At 38.3% G+C, this 15,515-nt stretch overlaps 1 protein-coding gene across 13 annotated transcripts in view; it reads left to right on the top strand.

Annotated features, from left to right (window-relative positions):
* Positions 1-13,827, top strand: part of LOC111571302 (mitogen-activated protein kinase kinase kinase kinase 3) — a 60,465-nt gene extending 46,638 nt beyond the window's left edge. For 9 of the 13 annotated variants that reach the window (XM_055018296.1, XM_055018297.1, XM_055018303.1 and 6 more), the window contains 13 exons: positions 111-195; positions 309-388; positions 2,061-2,121; positions 2,259-2,376; positions 2,599-2,657; positions 3,006-3,109; positions 4,047-4,218; positions 4,316-4,384; positions 4,495-4,587; positions 4,785-4,855; positions 7,147-7,202; positions 7,308-7,361; positions 8,671-13,827. In XM_055018296.1, the coding sequence (XP_054874271.1) occupies positions 111-195; positions 309-388; positions 2,061-2,121; positions 2,259-2,376; positions 2,599-2,657; positions 3,006-3,109; positions 4,047-4,218; positions 4,316-4,384; positions 4,495-4,587; positions 4,785-4,855; positions 7,147-7,202; positions 7,308-7,361; positions 8,671-8,758 (1,110 nt within the window). In that variant the 3' untranslated portion in view covers positions 8,759-13,827. The remainder of the gene's footprint in view (positions 1-110; positions 196-308; positions 389-2,060; positions 2,122-2,258; positions 2,377-2,598; positions 2,658-3,005; positions 3,110-4,046; positions 4,219-4,315; positions 4,385-4,494; positions 4,588-4,784; positions 4,856-7,146; positions 7,203-7,307; positions 7,362-8,670) is intronic. The other 4 variants (XM_055018298.1, XM_055018305.1, XM_023274433.3 and 1 more) reach the window with 1 other exon arrangement.
* Positions 13,828-15,515: the final 1,688 nt, after the last annotated feature.

Genomic DNA, 15,515 nt, shown 5'->3' on the forward strand with positions numbered 1-15,515 from the left:
AGTGTTTTGTTCGAGCATTTTACCCTTAATAGCTGTCAGAATAGAACAAAACAAGCCTCTAAATGAAGATATTAATCCTTTGTGTTGCTCTTTTTTCCTCTAATTTGCAGATGGGTGCGTGTTTCTCCAAGGTGTTCAACGGTTGTCCTCTGAAGATCCACTGCGCTACTTCATGGATCAACCCTGACACCAGAGGTAAGGAAAGGAAAACTCTAAATGGTTTGGTCAGATCAAACGCCACGTCTCTTTTTACGGGTGTCTAATGTTCGCTGCTGCGTTGCAATAAGTTCTGGTAAAATGTTTTTCAGACCAGTATTTGATATTCGGAGCTGAGGAGGGAATCTACACGTTAAATCTAAATGAGCTGCATGAGACGACGATGGAACAGGTGAGATTTTTGAGATTATGGTAATACAGGAGGTCCTCGGTTTACGACGTCCTCGACCTACGACGTTACATGGAACTAGTTGACGAGCGGATGAATACGTCGTCACGCGGCGCTATCAGGCAGCTTTGTTTCCATTCTCCGGTTGTACATCATCTTGAATTGTACTGCATTCACTAACTTTTTGTCCTTCATTATAGCTCCCAGCGTAAGTCAGACTCTTCTGATGCTTGGAAGAAAAGGAAATCCGTCTCCATGGAAGTGAAATTAGATATTGTAACAGACTGATATTGTTGTTGATGTTGAGGTTTCAATGTTTATTGTTCAGTTCCAGATTTACCTAATGTCAGTGAACGTGTCGTGTTTAGTTAGCTCACCTCTGATTTGTGTCTCATTTTTTGTCATTTTGTGTCTTGTTTTTGTTTTGTTTCTTGTTTGTCATTTCGTGTCTCGTTTTTGTCATTTTGTGTCTTGTTTTTGTCATTTTGTCTCTAATTTTTGTCATTTTGTTTCTTGTTTTTGTTGTTTTGTGTCTCATGTTTGTCTTTTTGTGTCTAGTTTTTGTAATTTTCTGTCTTGTTTTTGTTGTTTTGTGCATCATTTTGGATGATGGGCAGTACATGTTAAAGTAGAGAGCACTGTGGGAGTTTAGCAGCAACGGGCACCATGACAAAGACTAATGAGGAGGTTCAAGACCTAAAATGTTCCACCTTTAAATTGTAGGAGCTTCAGGAGAAACCAGCCGGACCAGTCCAATTATTGTTCAGTTCCAGATTTACCTGATGTCAGTGAACGTACCATGTTTAGTTAGCTCACCTCTGATTGGCTGAGAGTCAGCAGTAGAGAGAGCTGGGAACGGCAGCTAATTCTGGAGCTAAGTTATGGGGTTTTTCTAGTTCTTCTGGCGTTGGCTACGGCCCACAGTAGCCTGTGTGAAGGTTCAATAAACCAGCAGAGAAGCAGATAAAGTCTCACTCGTTCATCACAGAAGGTCGCTACAATATAGTAAAACACTCAAGTTGTAAAAACAGGTCAACATATTCTGTTATCTTCTAGAAAAATGATTCATACGTACATGAAAGTCGTTGGTATTCATGACTTTATGAAGAACTGATGGATACCGTGATGCATGGAATGGCTTTGGTTACATTTTCACTGGTGTTAAGATAAGATCTATTTTATTAATCCCGGAGGAAATTATTTTGCCAGAGTACAATACAATAAACAAAGGTTAGTGGAATATACACAATTACACAGAGGTTAGTAGTAAAATAGAAATAACAAAGAATATAAGGTACAGAATGTAAGTTTCTAAAAGTGTGTGAAGTGTCTCGAAAAAAATAAAGATAACAGGGACAAAATGTGTACTAAAACTAATAACAAGAAATATTAACAGAAAATGAACGGAAGTAAGAGTAAACAGATGTAAGAGTTCCGACTTATATGGAGCTGTAGGAACTGAACTCATAACATAACAACGTAAATCGAGGACCTCCTGTATGCTTCATGAAAATATGATCATTTTGGTTCCTAATTTTAGTTTTGTAAGTGAAAAAATGCACAATTCTGATGTTTGCGAATAGAAAATTTCAATTAGCAAACTTTTGTTTCATCCTATCTGAGTTTTGTTCCACCACAGTGCTCATTAAATGTCTTCTGTCTTTACTCTGTGCAGCTCTTCCCTCGGCGGTGTACTTGGCTATACGTCATGAACAACTGTCTTCTTTCCATATCTGGTGAGTTCTAGCACTAGTTCCTCTCAACTTAAACGTGATCTTGATTGTTGTTGTTTTTTTCGTATCAGTTATTTTGTTCTAATGTCTCGTTTCTTGCGTCAGCATTGTGCTAACCTTCTCCTCTGTTCTCTGTTCAGGAAAAGCCTCCCAGCTGTACTCCCATAGTCTGAGTGGTCTGTTCGAACAGGCCCGGCAGTTACAGAAGCTGCCCGTATCCATTCCCACACACAAGCTGCCTGATAAGATGATTCCCAGGTAGCTGCCACCAGGAACTTATTCACTACCTCTCATTTCCTTTTGTTTAGTTTATTTGATCAGGTGTATGTTATACTTCACACCTAGTTACTTTACCCTCTGACGTCACTGTAGTTACAATAACTTCACAACAAAACTTCATCAGTGTAACTTTATGTCAAGTTTAAAACCAAAAGTTCTGTTCTTGGTGATGCATTTCTGTCTTTTTTTGTCTGATTGTAGGAAGTTTGCTGTGTCCAATAAAATTCCAGACACTAAAGGGTGCCAAAAGTGCTGCGTAGGTGAGTTCAAACAAAAGATGATTTTATTTTACTATTTGTAGCACTGCTCATTTTATGGCTCTGTTGTACTTCAAGTTCGAGACTGGATTTGTTTAACAGAATTAAATTCTTGCCTATTACAATAATCTACATAAACAGTATAAAAGATAGCATGATGATGTGTTTTTTTGGTGTTATCTTTGTAGCATCCTATAGAAAACATGCAGAATTTTACTGTTAGCACTTAAAAAGGCAATGCAAAGTACTGCTTTTTTAGTCTTTGCAAGATATAAACATTTCACAGGGGATGTTGAGTTTACTGCACACAGAAACCAGGAAGCAAAATTAAAATGTCTGGTTTCCCTGCAGTTCGTAACCCGTACACCGGCCATAAGTACCTGTGTGGAGCCTTCCAGTCCAGCGTCATGCTGCTGGAGTGGGTCGAGTCCATGCAGAAGTTCATGCTCATCAAGGTCAGTTTTACTCACTCTTAAGCTCATTTTATCGCAAAATAAAAACATTAAACACACAGGCACAGTTTTCATAGTACTGGCAAAGTTTTCTGATTTTTTTTTTTTTTTTTTAAAAAGTGAATTTAAGCTCTTAAGATTATAACAATGTCAGTTTAAAGACCGATACCAGCTCCGAACTTTACTCTTTAGGGTCTGCTATGCTGTGTTTTTGAGTAAATTTAAATGCAGATAAATTTGAAATCAAACTCGTATTAATTCATAATAATCACTATTGGGATCACAATTATTTATCACAATTATTCCTCGGTTTTTAGGGACAGATTATGTTTATTGTTTTTACGTCCAAGTTGTGCTGCATTTATGCTAATGTGCAAATCTTTGCATCAGAATTGTACTTAAAACAAGGTTCTTTCTTACCTGATGAATTCAGTGCATCTCTTACATGCAAAATGAAAACAAAATTGTGTCCAAATTGCCTCAGCTGCTGAATATCTAGTGATCAATAGACACTACAAATTATAAATGATCCATGAACGCATCATACGCTAGCAGACTGTGCAGAGAAACCTGTAGCCTCCACTTAGTTACTGCAGCGTCTTAGACAAGTGTGACCAAAAAATACTTGAATAGTGTAAAATAAGGCATTCTAATATCAGATTTACTCAAAAACCCAAGTGATTTTATCTGATTGGGCTGTTTTCTATGAGCAGAAAATTCAAAGCATGCATTTAAAACATCAGAATCACAGTCGACCAAGTTTATTTAATTGTGTGAACTCACATTCAGGATTGTTAGTAGAGTTATATAAATTCTACAGTCCTAATTTGGGGCTTTTTTATGTTATACTCTTTGAAAATGTCCATTTATAATGCTACTGATAAAAACACTTCTGGAAGCTTGCATTAGTCAGACTTCTAAAACTCCTCTTCATCCACAGAACATTGATTTCCCGTTGCCGTGTCCACTGGAGGTCTTTGAGATGTTGGTGGTCCCGGAGCAGACCTACCCTCTGATCTGCGTGGCGGTCAGTAAAGGAATCGAACTCAACCAGGTGGTCCGATTCGGCACCGTCAACCCCAACTCTACCTCCTCCTGGTTCACAGAAGCAGGTTTGAACAGCCTGACTGGTTCTGTTCTGTTAAACCAGCATCATTTAAACGTTTCTGGAGCCAAACTGACCCCTTGCCTCCGTCTTCCTCCCTGCAGACACGCCACAGACATGCGTGATCCACGTCACTCAGCTAGAGAGGGACACCATCCTAGTCTGCCTCGACAGTGAGTCACTCATATATTTTGCATTTTTGCGACTATTTTTAATCAGAATGCAGAAGTTTTTGCAGCAGCTTCAGTTTCACTCAGCTGCTCATCTTTGTTCTGTTCTGCAGGGTGTATAAAGATCGTGAACCTCCAGGGCCGGTTGAAATCCAGCAGAAAGCTGTCGGCTGAGCTCACCTTCAACTTCCAGATCGAATCCATAGGTAAAGGAGAAACACTTAAATCATATCTCACACCATAGAATACTACTGAGGACGTAAATATGGGAACAGAATCGAGGAATTAGGGGGAATTGAATTGACATTTCAGTGAATGTGCACCAGCTGATCTGTAATCCATAAACAAGCGCTAATCTTTATTGTTTTTTTCTGTTTGGTTTTTTTTGTTTGTTTTTTTGCAGTTTGCCTCCAAGACAGCGTCCTGGCCTTCTGGAGACACGGCATGCAGGGACGGAGTTTCAAGACCAACGAGGTGAGAGCAATACTGAATCTATCTGTGTGTGTGAATGTTTAGAAGAAGGAAATGCACCTTTAGACATCATGACATATTATTTAATATTCACTATAATAGGATTTTGGTGAATTCGTGTGTTATAGTGGCTCAAACTTATTACTCTAATCAGATTTTTATTATATTTCACAATGACTGAAGACAGAGATTTTAGCAGCATATATTCAGTTTAAAGACAGTGAGAATCTATTTCAGTCTGCCGTGAGAAACGTCTGTTTTCCTGCAGTAAGTTGCGTCATTATGACCTCTGAACTCTGTGTGAATCCTCCACAAACATCCCATCTCCTGTGATTTTTCCTGCTTTAAAACGGCTCAGTTGGTCCATTTTTCCTTCTGAGTCGGACACAAGTTGTACAAATAAATTGTGTAGCAGAAAAAAAAGTGACACACACATTCTGCATCTGCGACTTTAGCTCAGAGCAGATTCTCTGGTGTAACATTAAGGCATGAACTCACAACAACAGTCTCTCCAGCGGTTAATGTTGCCATGACGATGGAGTCAACAATAGGGAAATAAATCACATTAAAACCGCCTGGAGGCTGCGAATCATCTGCAGCTGTAAACTCACTGTTACTGATGGAAATGAAGTTTATTTCAAATTGAGAAACGTTCCACTTGATAAAGTTTTGTCTTCATAACACGCAGTTTTGTTTGGATTGAGTTGTTGTTCGACTCAGAAGCAGAATGAGGTTGGATGAAGGTTGTGTAGATATTTCAGATCTGAATATTTACTGAGGGGAACAGTCAACATTTCTACCACAAATCCATCTGAAACTAAGTCATTATCACAACCTGATGAAGTCTTAATTCTGAGTTTATACAGATATCTGATACGTTAATTCTCATATCAGTCTTAATGTCTGACTGTAAAGTTGTGTTCAGACTTTAACTTTATCTCTGCATTAAAACCATATTTGAATTAAATGAATCCAATAGAACAGAACAGAAACACTTCATTGGTCACCAAGGGTAAATTCTGCTGTTACAGTAGCAGAAAGAGTAAAATGACCACCACCACTATAGGAAAACATAAAATATGATAGAAATAAAAATATAGGAAAGGTACAAAATGCACTATAAAGTGTAAAATATATTATGAGTCTGTAAACAAACATGCCACTAAAATGTTCAACCTTACTGAACTTTTTTTTCTACAACGAGTTAAATGCAATCTGTTGGCAGATTAAATCCATGCAAGTAATGAAAGCCAAAAAGATTGATTTACTCATTTACACAACATTACAAACTGTTCTGCAGTGTTTGGCCACGTGATGAGCGTTCACAGTTGTGAATCTGTTCCTCCAAAAAAATGAAAGTTGTTCGTGTCTCATGGGAACATAAAAGCTCAAAGCTGATTTTCTTCTCTCTCCGCTGGAGGTTTCTTCTTGTTAAAAGGCAGATTTTCCTCCTGACTTTCACCAAAACACTTTATAAACAGGGAATAGTTTGGTTTCTCTCAATAATATCGTAACATCTTGACCTTCTACTGTGCACCCTGAGATGATTTATGGTATGATTTGGCATTGTATAACTAAAAATTTCATTGAACACATCTCCACCAACACAGGTTCTTGCATTTTTAAATGCATGACTCTGCCTGGTAACAAAGAAAAAGCATCTGTTTGAAATTGAGAAATCAGTAGTAGTAGTAGAAGAAGAAGAAGAAAATCACAAGAGGCAAGATATAGACTATACAGTGAGTAGGTTATGAGATCAAATACAAACCAATAGGATAAATATTTTTGCGTGTGAGCAGCATTATTAAAGATGACAGTGTGAGTTATTGTTTTCAGTTTGTTGTTCTTCATCTCTGTTGGGACAAACTTGAAAGAGTTGCAGTTAAAAATGTGTAGAAATGATTCAGTAACATCCGTGTTTAAGGTTGTTGTTCACTCAGATTTACCGTTTTCATTCAGTAAACTCTCACTTTTTACTGGAGCTTTTCACATCTCACTGTAACCTGAGGATAAACATAAAGATGCCTCAATTTCTGAACAATTTCCAGCCCTAAGTTTCTCATTTTAGCCTCAGCATGTAGCGGCTGTTCCTGACTAAATCTGTGGATGTTATTTGAGGTGGAAGTTTCATAAAAACAGCCTGAGGGTTCAGTCTTTAAAGCACCACCTGGTAGCATAAACCAGGGATGTTTTATTAACTCGTTTTTGCTGCTTTTAAGGTCAAGCCATGAATATTTTACTGCACCTTCATGCATTTTCACCTTTCCTGCTTTTCTCTCTCTTTTTTTTTCCAGATCACTCAGGAGATCTCCGACAGCACACGCATCTTTAGACTACTGGGATCAGACAGGTGAGAAACAACACCAAACATCCTCTGTTCTCACTTCATCACACACAAACAAACACACACATGCAGGTCTGTGTTAACACCCTCTCTGATGTCTCACCACCGAAGACGAGCCGACTGTAGAGATCCAGACACTGAGGACAGAGGCCTCAATCTGCCCAGGTACCCTCACCGCTCACCGGCCTCAGACGGCCACAAACTCTGCCTCTTTCTGTCAGGACTCTGGAGGTCTGCTTCATGCCAGAGGTTATCATCAGGAGGGTTTAGACTGAGGGGGACATAGAGAGAGGGAGGGGATTTTTAAAGATTTTAATTCTTAAATCATCAGAATATAGACACTGAAATCATCTCTGCCTGGTTTTATGCTTAATTGGGTAATCAATCAATCAATCAGTGCCGTGCCGTTCAGCGTAGACAATCATTTTTCTCCATCTAATCTGATATTTTGCTCTCTGAATTGTGACTGTCAATCATTCCATGTTTAGCCGTGATGTCAGTCCATCTGTCGTCTTCATTCCGTCTGCCTCGTCCTCTCTTCACATTAACTTTTCCAGTTGTGGCGACATCTTCCAGGGTCTCTCTTTATCATGTGTCCAAACAAAGGTTGCTCACCGTTTCCTAATTTCAGGGGTGTCAAACTCATCTTAGTTCAGGTTCCAGACCATAATAACCTATAAATAACCACAACTCCTAATGTTTCCTTTGTTTTAGTGCAAAATAGTACATTCTGATGTTCACATTTAAGGCATTATCTTTTTACAAAACACCATGAATAACTTGAAGTGTCTGAAGAAAAATAAGTTCAATTTCATCAACATTCAGCCTCAGTTTATCATTTCCACATTACAACTTCCAGATAACAGAGTGCCGACAAAGGAACACAACATTTAGTCATCTGGAACTGAACCAATTTTTACACTTTGAGGGCCGGATTGGACCCTCTGGAGGACCACTTTTGGCCCTCAAGCCACATGTTGGACACCCCTGCCTGATTTTTTTTTGTTGTTCAATAGTGTATAATTTGTCTTTAGTAATTTTAAAACATCTTCAATTTGACATTTTAAATAGTTAAAAAATGAAAAAAAAAATGACTGAGCCGTCAGATGCTGCAAGATGTTTCAGAAATCTACTGAGATGATTTTAGTGTCTATCTTCTCTCTACCAAGAATCTCTTTTGAATAAAAATGTGTGAATGTGTCGCATTTGGGTCCATTTAAGGGAGCATTAACAGCTTTATGAGAGCAAGCAGAATAAACTTTCTCTCTCCGCTGCGTTTTTTTTCCAAATAACCGTCTCCTGTGTGGGTTTCTGACTAAATCCTGGGTCTGGATTCTTTATTTTACCCGACGTTGTGTCATTTTAGTCCAAAAACTAATACCATGCAGGGGATTTAAGGATGAAACGGCCTCATTCAGATGTTCTTGGAGGCTAATCTAGATGTTATGTGTGTGTTTTTGTGTTTGTGCTGCAGGGTGGTGGTGCTAGAGAGCCGGCCGACGGACAACCCCACAGCCCACAGCAACCTCTACATCCTGGCAGGCCATGAAAACAGCTACTGAGACGCTCACAAACACACATAAACACTTTCCCCCGTCGCTATCGCAGACTACGGGGAGAGCTCACCCTCTGCTAACCTAACAGCCCTCCACCTGTGCGACCGGCAGGCGAGCAGCTCTCGGTTTGTGCAGATTTTAAAAAAGCACCGCGGTGTCGTCAGTGAAGCGTGTCGTGTTTAGAGCAGGTTTAAAAGCACCGGTTTGGGTTGAGATAGACGAGGAATCTCCTCTCTGCACCTTAGAAGACTTTCCTGATTCCATCCCGCCTCCCCCTGCTGCATTCTGGGAATAAAACCGCATCCAACACTACTTCTACTACTACTTCTACACATACTACTACTACTACTACTGCTACTGCTTCACAGAAGGCCATCCTGCACACAAAACCTTCTCATTCTCCTCTTTCCTGTTTCTTTTCTTTCTTTTTTTAAACCTCCCTCCTTTATTTATTGTGGCATGACGTAACTTAATCAACCGGGATCCTGTTTTATTAATTTTTTTATTTTAAAGGATGAAAAACAAAGACTAAAAAAAACAAAAAAAAGCTTTGCCGCTTCCCGCTGGCATCCATCCCCCGCCACCTCACACCACACACAAGTGCTTAATTGACCTCTATTTAATTGTTGTAAATATAAATGTAGTATTTTTTTGACAGAGATGAACACTAAGCGGACCGGTCGTTGTAGATAGGGCGTGTTTATAGTTGCAGATGTGAAACCATGGAGACGGAAATGTTCAGATTCACCCTCACCGATCAGGAGACAAGAAAGCCCCCCCCCCCCCGGCTTCAGCTATCCCATAATACTCCCGCCAAAGTGTCAGGACCGGAAGGCGACGCTCGATCGGTCACCCTGCATGCATCCGACGCCGCCGCGGCTTCCTGCTTGTTCGCACCATAGCTACTGTCGCCGGGGCAACGTTCAGAGTTCCATTGGGTTCGTTCCTCCATCGTTCCATTCATGTTTTTATGAGCTGTTTTAAAATCAGAACGTCTTTATTTGTTCTTTAATGCTCTTTTTTTTTTTTTTTTTTTTTTTTAATCGAACCACTGGTGTTAAAAATTTTGCACAAAGAAAAAAATGTATTTCATAAACAAATGTGATGTCATTATAATATATGACCTTGTGTGTGTGTGTGTGGGTGTGTGTGTGTGTGTGTGTGTGTGTGTGTGTTCGTAGACATAGAATATGCACATACGAGTGCATCGCGTACAGATCCGGCCTTTAATCAGTGGCGGCTGCTTAAAAAAGAACATCAAAAGCTGGATTTACACAGAAATAAACATTTTAAGCCACAATTTCAAGCATTAATGTCCAAAAAATAACATTTAAACACAAAGAGCTCTGAAATCCCTTTTTGGTCCAAGATAAACCTCTAAAACCTAAAACCTAAGAAGTGTGTTAAAGTTTCACCTTTACAGATTTTCTAAATAAAAATGATCCCTTAGTGTTCTAAAATGGCTTAGATGTAACTCTACACACCTGTTTCTTTTTAGATTTTGCATCTCGAGCACATCGTACTCAATGCTACGCTACGGCAGCTTGGAATATTAAATCAGGAGAGTCAACTTCATTCTAGTTCAGGTTCCACATTCAGCCCATTCTGATCTCCAGTGACCAGTAAAATCACAGTTTAATAACCTATAAATAACCACAACTCCACATATTTCCTTACATATGTACATTGTGAAAATGTTCACATTTAAGGATTTAATTTTTACAAAACATCATGAACAACCTGAAATTTCTGAAGAAAAATAAGTTCAGTTTCATCAACATTCAGCCTCAGTTTATCATTTCCACATTACAGCTTCCAGATCAGAGTGTCTACAAAGGAACACAACATTTAGTCATCTGGAACTGAACCATAGAGGATTTTACTTTGAAAAAAGACAACAAAACAACAGAACATTGCAAAAATGAGACACAAATGACATAAGCAAGAAACAAAATGAGAAAAAATAAGACAAACAACATGAAACAAAACAAAAAAGTGACCAAAAATTTTACAAAAAAGTTACACAAATGGACAAACGAGACAAAAAATGACAAAAGTATGAAACAATATGACAAAAATGACACCCAAAACAATGAATAAAGCAAAACACAAAATGACAAAAATGAGACAAAAAACACAAGCGAGACAAAAAGGAAACACAAAACGACAGAAATATGAGACAGATGATAAAAGTCAGACAAAAAACAACAAAAACAAGACAAAATATTTCAAAAATGAGACACAAAATTACAAAATAACAATCTAGTATTTTACTTTATGATCAAAACAACTTGTCATGGTCTAGAAATTATTTTAAATTTATAGTTTTACTAATTTACAATCTGCAGTTGATGTCTTCTCTGGAATTTTTACACTTTGAGGGCCGGATTGGACCCTCTGGAGGACTGCTTTTGGCCCGTGGACCGCATGTTGGACACCCCTGCATTAGAGTAATTCAGCTGTATGTGTTTGATGTTCTAGAAACCCTGAACGTTGATAGGATTCTGGTTCTTTAGGTTTGTTTTGTATCATCGCTACACTAAAATTTAAAGGTAGAAATGCTCAGCTAAGGCTTTGACTGCTTATTTTACTCATGAGACACCACATTTACATCCATTTACAGGTTGAAAATGCTCAATTTTCACTAGAATACGTCTTTAAAACAGTAAAAAGGTAATTTTAATGATTAAAAATTCACTGTAATTGATCTGATCTGGAACTACAAAACTCTAATCTGATGCTTGAGAAAGGAGAAAAACCAAAGCACTAGGAGCTTTTAAAACATGTTTAAAGTGAAACACAGAGCTAAAGCAGCTGATATCTGTAGCTATCCAGGAAAAATCTCATTATCCTGTTTATTTTCTCACTTTAGTACAGAATCCACCCTGGAAACGTCGCCCACTTTGTGCTTTTAATCAGATTTTAATTTCTGTGTAACTCTGAGCCTTTTATTTGTTCCAGTAACATTCTTAAAATCCCGTTTAAAGCTTCATCCGTCGCCGCTGTGACTCGAAAGGCACCGGAGATCACACTACATGCATGTAGATGCGCACGGCGTGGTGTGTAGGAGTGTGTGTGTGGCAGTACACTAGCAGTCCTTAAAGCTGTGACACTCGAGGTTTCTTCTGTTTAACACTAGTTTAGATGAACCGAACTGAGGGGGAAAATCTGTCGAATCTTCCAGAGCTCAAACTTAATTTCAACAACTTTAGTTGTCATCTCTGAATTTAATCACAAATGCAGCCTTTTTCTGTTTCTAAAAAACCTGCTTTTGCTGCCATCTTGTGAGTAATTTTAAGATTTTTTTTCCCATTATCTTGTCACAACCAAGTAAATATGGTTGATAAAACAGGAAAAACAGCAAATCCAGTGTTGTCCTTTAAATGTTCAGTAAATTGGAGATATATTCTTGGATCACAAGCTGCAGCTTCGTATAAAATGTGTCCCTAAATGGCTCTAAAGGAGAAATTCTGGCATGTAGGAGTTGGATAATGTAAGAAGAGATTTTAACAGCTGTATAAAGTGAAATCTGATTCCCTTCCAAAATCCAGAAAATTCAAATATTCTTGAACCTCTTGCAACCTTCACTGTGTTTTAATTGAGTTTATTTGTGGATAAAGTTTCAACTCAAACAAATCTGGCTAAATTTCAACATTTTAAAGTCCCTCTGAGGGGCTAAATTTCACATTTTTTTAAACAGAAGTGTTGCTTTGTGGCTGAAAAAGGCTCACTTCACATCTACAGAAGAGATAAATGTCAAATCTGTCATGTTTGTTCCATTTTCAAGTCCAGAAATGTGCTCCAGCTGAACACGGTTTCACCATTTATGTTTTTTTCCTCTTAAATATTTAGAATTCAGTCAAATCTCAGAAAAATCAAACGTCTTGGTCTTACTTTGAGTGCCCCAAATGAGCGATTTAGCCACAAAACTCGTGCTTCCTGCCAACATCCGTTCACACATCAGACCGGCCAGAACTTCAGGGCTGCAGCCAAGTTTTATTTACATTTTTTTTTTTTTTTTTTTTTTTTTTTTAAGCAAAAATTGCTCCATTATTGTCAAAAAGGTTCGGTTATTTCATTGATTTCGTGCCACTTTTGCTTGAATTAACAATAAATGTCCTGCATGACGGAGCTGTTCAACAGTTCATCGTGTGTTTGGGGAAAAAATTAATGAAACATTCCTTTAACCTAATGCCAAAATATGTTGTTAAAGCTCCTCATGGCCATATTTAGATGTTCTACCTCGTGGTTTGTCCTAGACGATTAAAAAAACAGACATTTCTGGTTCTTAAAAACAGCCGTCAGCAGTGTCTAAAGTTAAAGCTTGTTCTCTAAACTCAATCATTGTCCTCACAGTCAATGTGGAAATGAATAAAAATTACTCAAACATCATGAATACAAAGAAATTTCCACTAAAAATGACCTTTTTAGTGGAAAGTTCTATAAAAAACTCTGTTTATCTTGAATTTTGAGATTTCAAAAGCGTCCTTTCAAGCGGTTCTAACTTCTCCTGCCTGTTTTTGTTTTTCCGTGACTTTAAAACTTAAAAGCGTGCACGTCTGGGATGTTTCTAGCGTAACAAAAAGTTCACGTGGGATCTGTTTCGTAAAATTCTGCCATCGTAGACTCAGAATAAATCTGTAATTCTGAAAGCAGGCGTGAAATGTTCACGTCTGTTTTTGAAACTTGGATTAAATCACATGTGGAATAAATCACCAGATGTGTTGAAGTTATGAATTAGACACTCACTAAAGTAAACTCAGTTGGCATTAGGATGATTTTCCTGTCGCTAACTCCATCTCAAAGCAGATTAAATCCAGTTCCTGTGAGTTTATTCCTGCATCGGTTTGATCCAGGTCTCCTCCCAGCCTTCAGACTCCGTTAGGTCGCCTCTGTTCTGTCGCTTTTTACATCACCTTGGTCTTTTGTTTTCATGATGCAACGCATATGAAATGTAAATAGTGTAAAATAAAAATGGGTTTGTTTTACATACTGTATAATTGCCTATATTTTGTTTCAGAAGTGTAACAGATTTATGAGATGACAGGTTAACACATTAAAAAGAAGGAACTCAAGCTTTCCGTGTCTCTTGGTCATTTATCCTGGAAATTCTTCATTTAATCCAGCTGTGATGCATTTAGCTGCTCGGTTAGTGTCAGTAGAAACACCTGCACTTTCTGACAAGACATGAAAAGTGACGTGTTTGCTGTGAATAAGGGACTGGTGCTTCGTCCTGCATTATTTCACCACTTTAGAGAGCTCAGAAAGTTCAAATATAAATGTTTTTAGTGCAGATTTTAAACCCAGCAGCTTTAAACCTCCATCTCCAATCTATCTTGCACCATCTACAGGTAAAGACAGTATTTAATATCCATTTTTTGTGTGTTTGTGTGTGTTAATGGCTTCATATTTTACATTTTAAATCTATCACAGGATCCTTTTTTAGTCATGAGGATCAGCAGTTTCCGACTTTTTCAGCATTTAACCCTTTAAGGTTTAGTTGCACTGTGGCTGTATTCGTAGTTGGAAGTCGACCCTCGGCTTGAATTATTTTCAATCTCGCATCAGATGTAGAAATCTGAGGGAAAAGTCACTTTTACTGGGTTTCTTTCATTGCTTATACAGTCATGGAAAAATGATCAGACCACCCTTGTTTTCTTCAATTTCTTGTTCATTTTAATGCCTGGTATCACTAAAGGTACATTTGTTTGGATAAATAAGTCTGGTTTGTAGCTTCTCCAGGCTTCCTCCTAACCAGTAAGTTGGCTGGAGTGGACATCAACTGAAAACTGGATTCATCCCTAAAGAGAACCTTAGTCCAATCATCAGCAGTTCAATCCTTGTGATCCCAGCAAAGAGTAACCAGCTTTCCTCTGCCTTTCCTTGATGAAGGGCTTCTTCCTGTCCTGTGGGACTTCAGACCAGCTTCAACAAGTGGCTTTCCAACTGTCCTTGAAGAACAAGTCCCATTTCTCCATAGTGTCCACTCATTTTTAAGGTCCCTGGAGGTCTGAGGACGATTCCTGACAGGAACGTATGAGTGACGGTCATCTGGTGGGTAGAAAGACGTTTCCTGACCAGCTAGCAGTTTGGTAGAACCATGCTGGGCTTGTTTTTTCTTGGTGGAATGAACGGCTGTCTTGGAGATCTTCAGTTTTTTGGCTACCTGTCTCTCACTCATGATGGCTGCCTTTGTGGCTTCACATAATTCTTTAGTTTTAGGCATTATGTGAGAGCTGACAACTTCTGAGTTATGCTAGGGCTTGAATGTCAGCAGGAAACCACTCTAGGTCTTTGGATGTCATGAAATGTCCTCTTATAGACCCTGGGAATACAACGAAGCTGAAGCATGTCAAATAGGACATAAAGTATTATGGAATCAGCTGCATTTATTGTCATGTTCATTGTATTCTTCAGGTAATGTACCTTTAGTGGTACCAGGTATTGAAAAGGGTGGTCTAATCATTTTTTCCATGACTGTATATGGCTTTAGATCAAAGTCAAGTTAAAACTTTTACTTTAAGGCTATTAATCACAACGGTGAATTGCAATTACCTAATTAAGGTAATTATACAAGTATAAAATTGTAGAAAAACAGGAACATGGACATGACCTCAATGGAAGCTTAAACAGTTTTAAAGTTTTAGTTTTAAAACCTTTCCTACCTGTAACAGGCAACAGTTCTGTCTTCATTAATGGGCTATTCAAGGAAATGCAGTCCTGTGAACACAGATGATAACCATATTTTTTCTAATTCTTCAAA

Source organism: Amphiprion ocellaris, chromosome 16 (assembly GCF_022539595.1).
Source record: "Amphiprion ocellaris isolate individual 3 ecotype Okinawa chromosome 16, ASM2253959v1, whole genome shotgun sequence".
In the NCBI taxonomy this organism is placed as follows: domain Eukaryota; kingdom Metazoa; phylum Chordata; class Actinopteri; family Pomacentridae; genus Amphiprion; species Amphiprion ocellaris.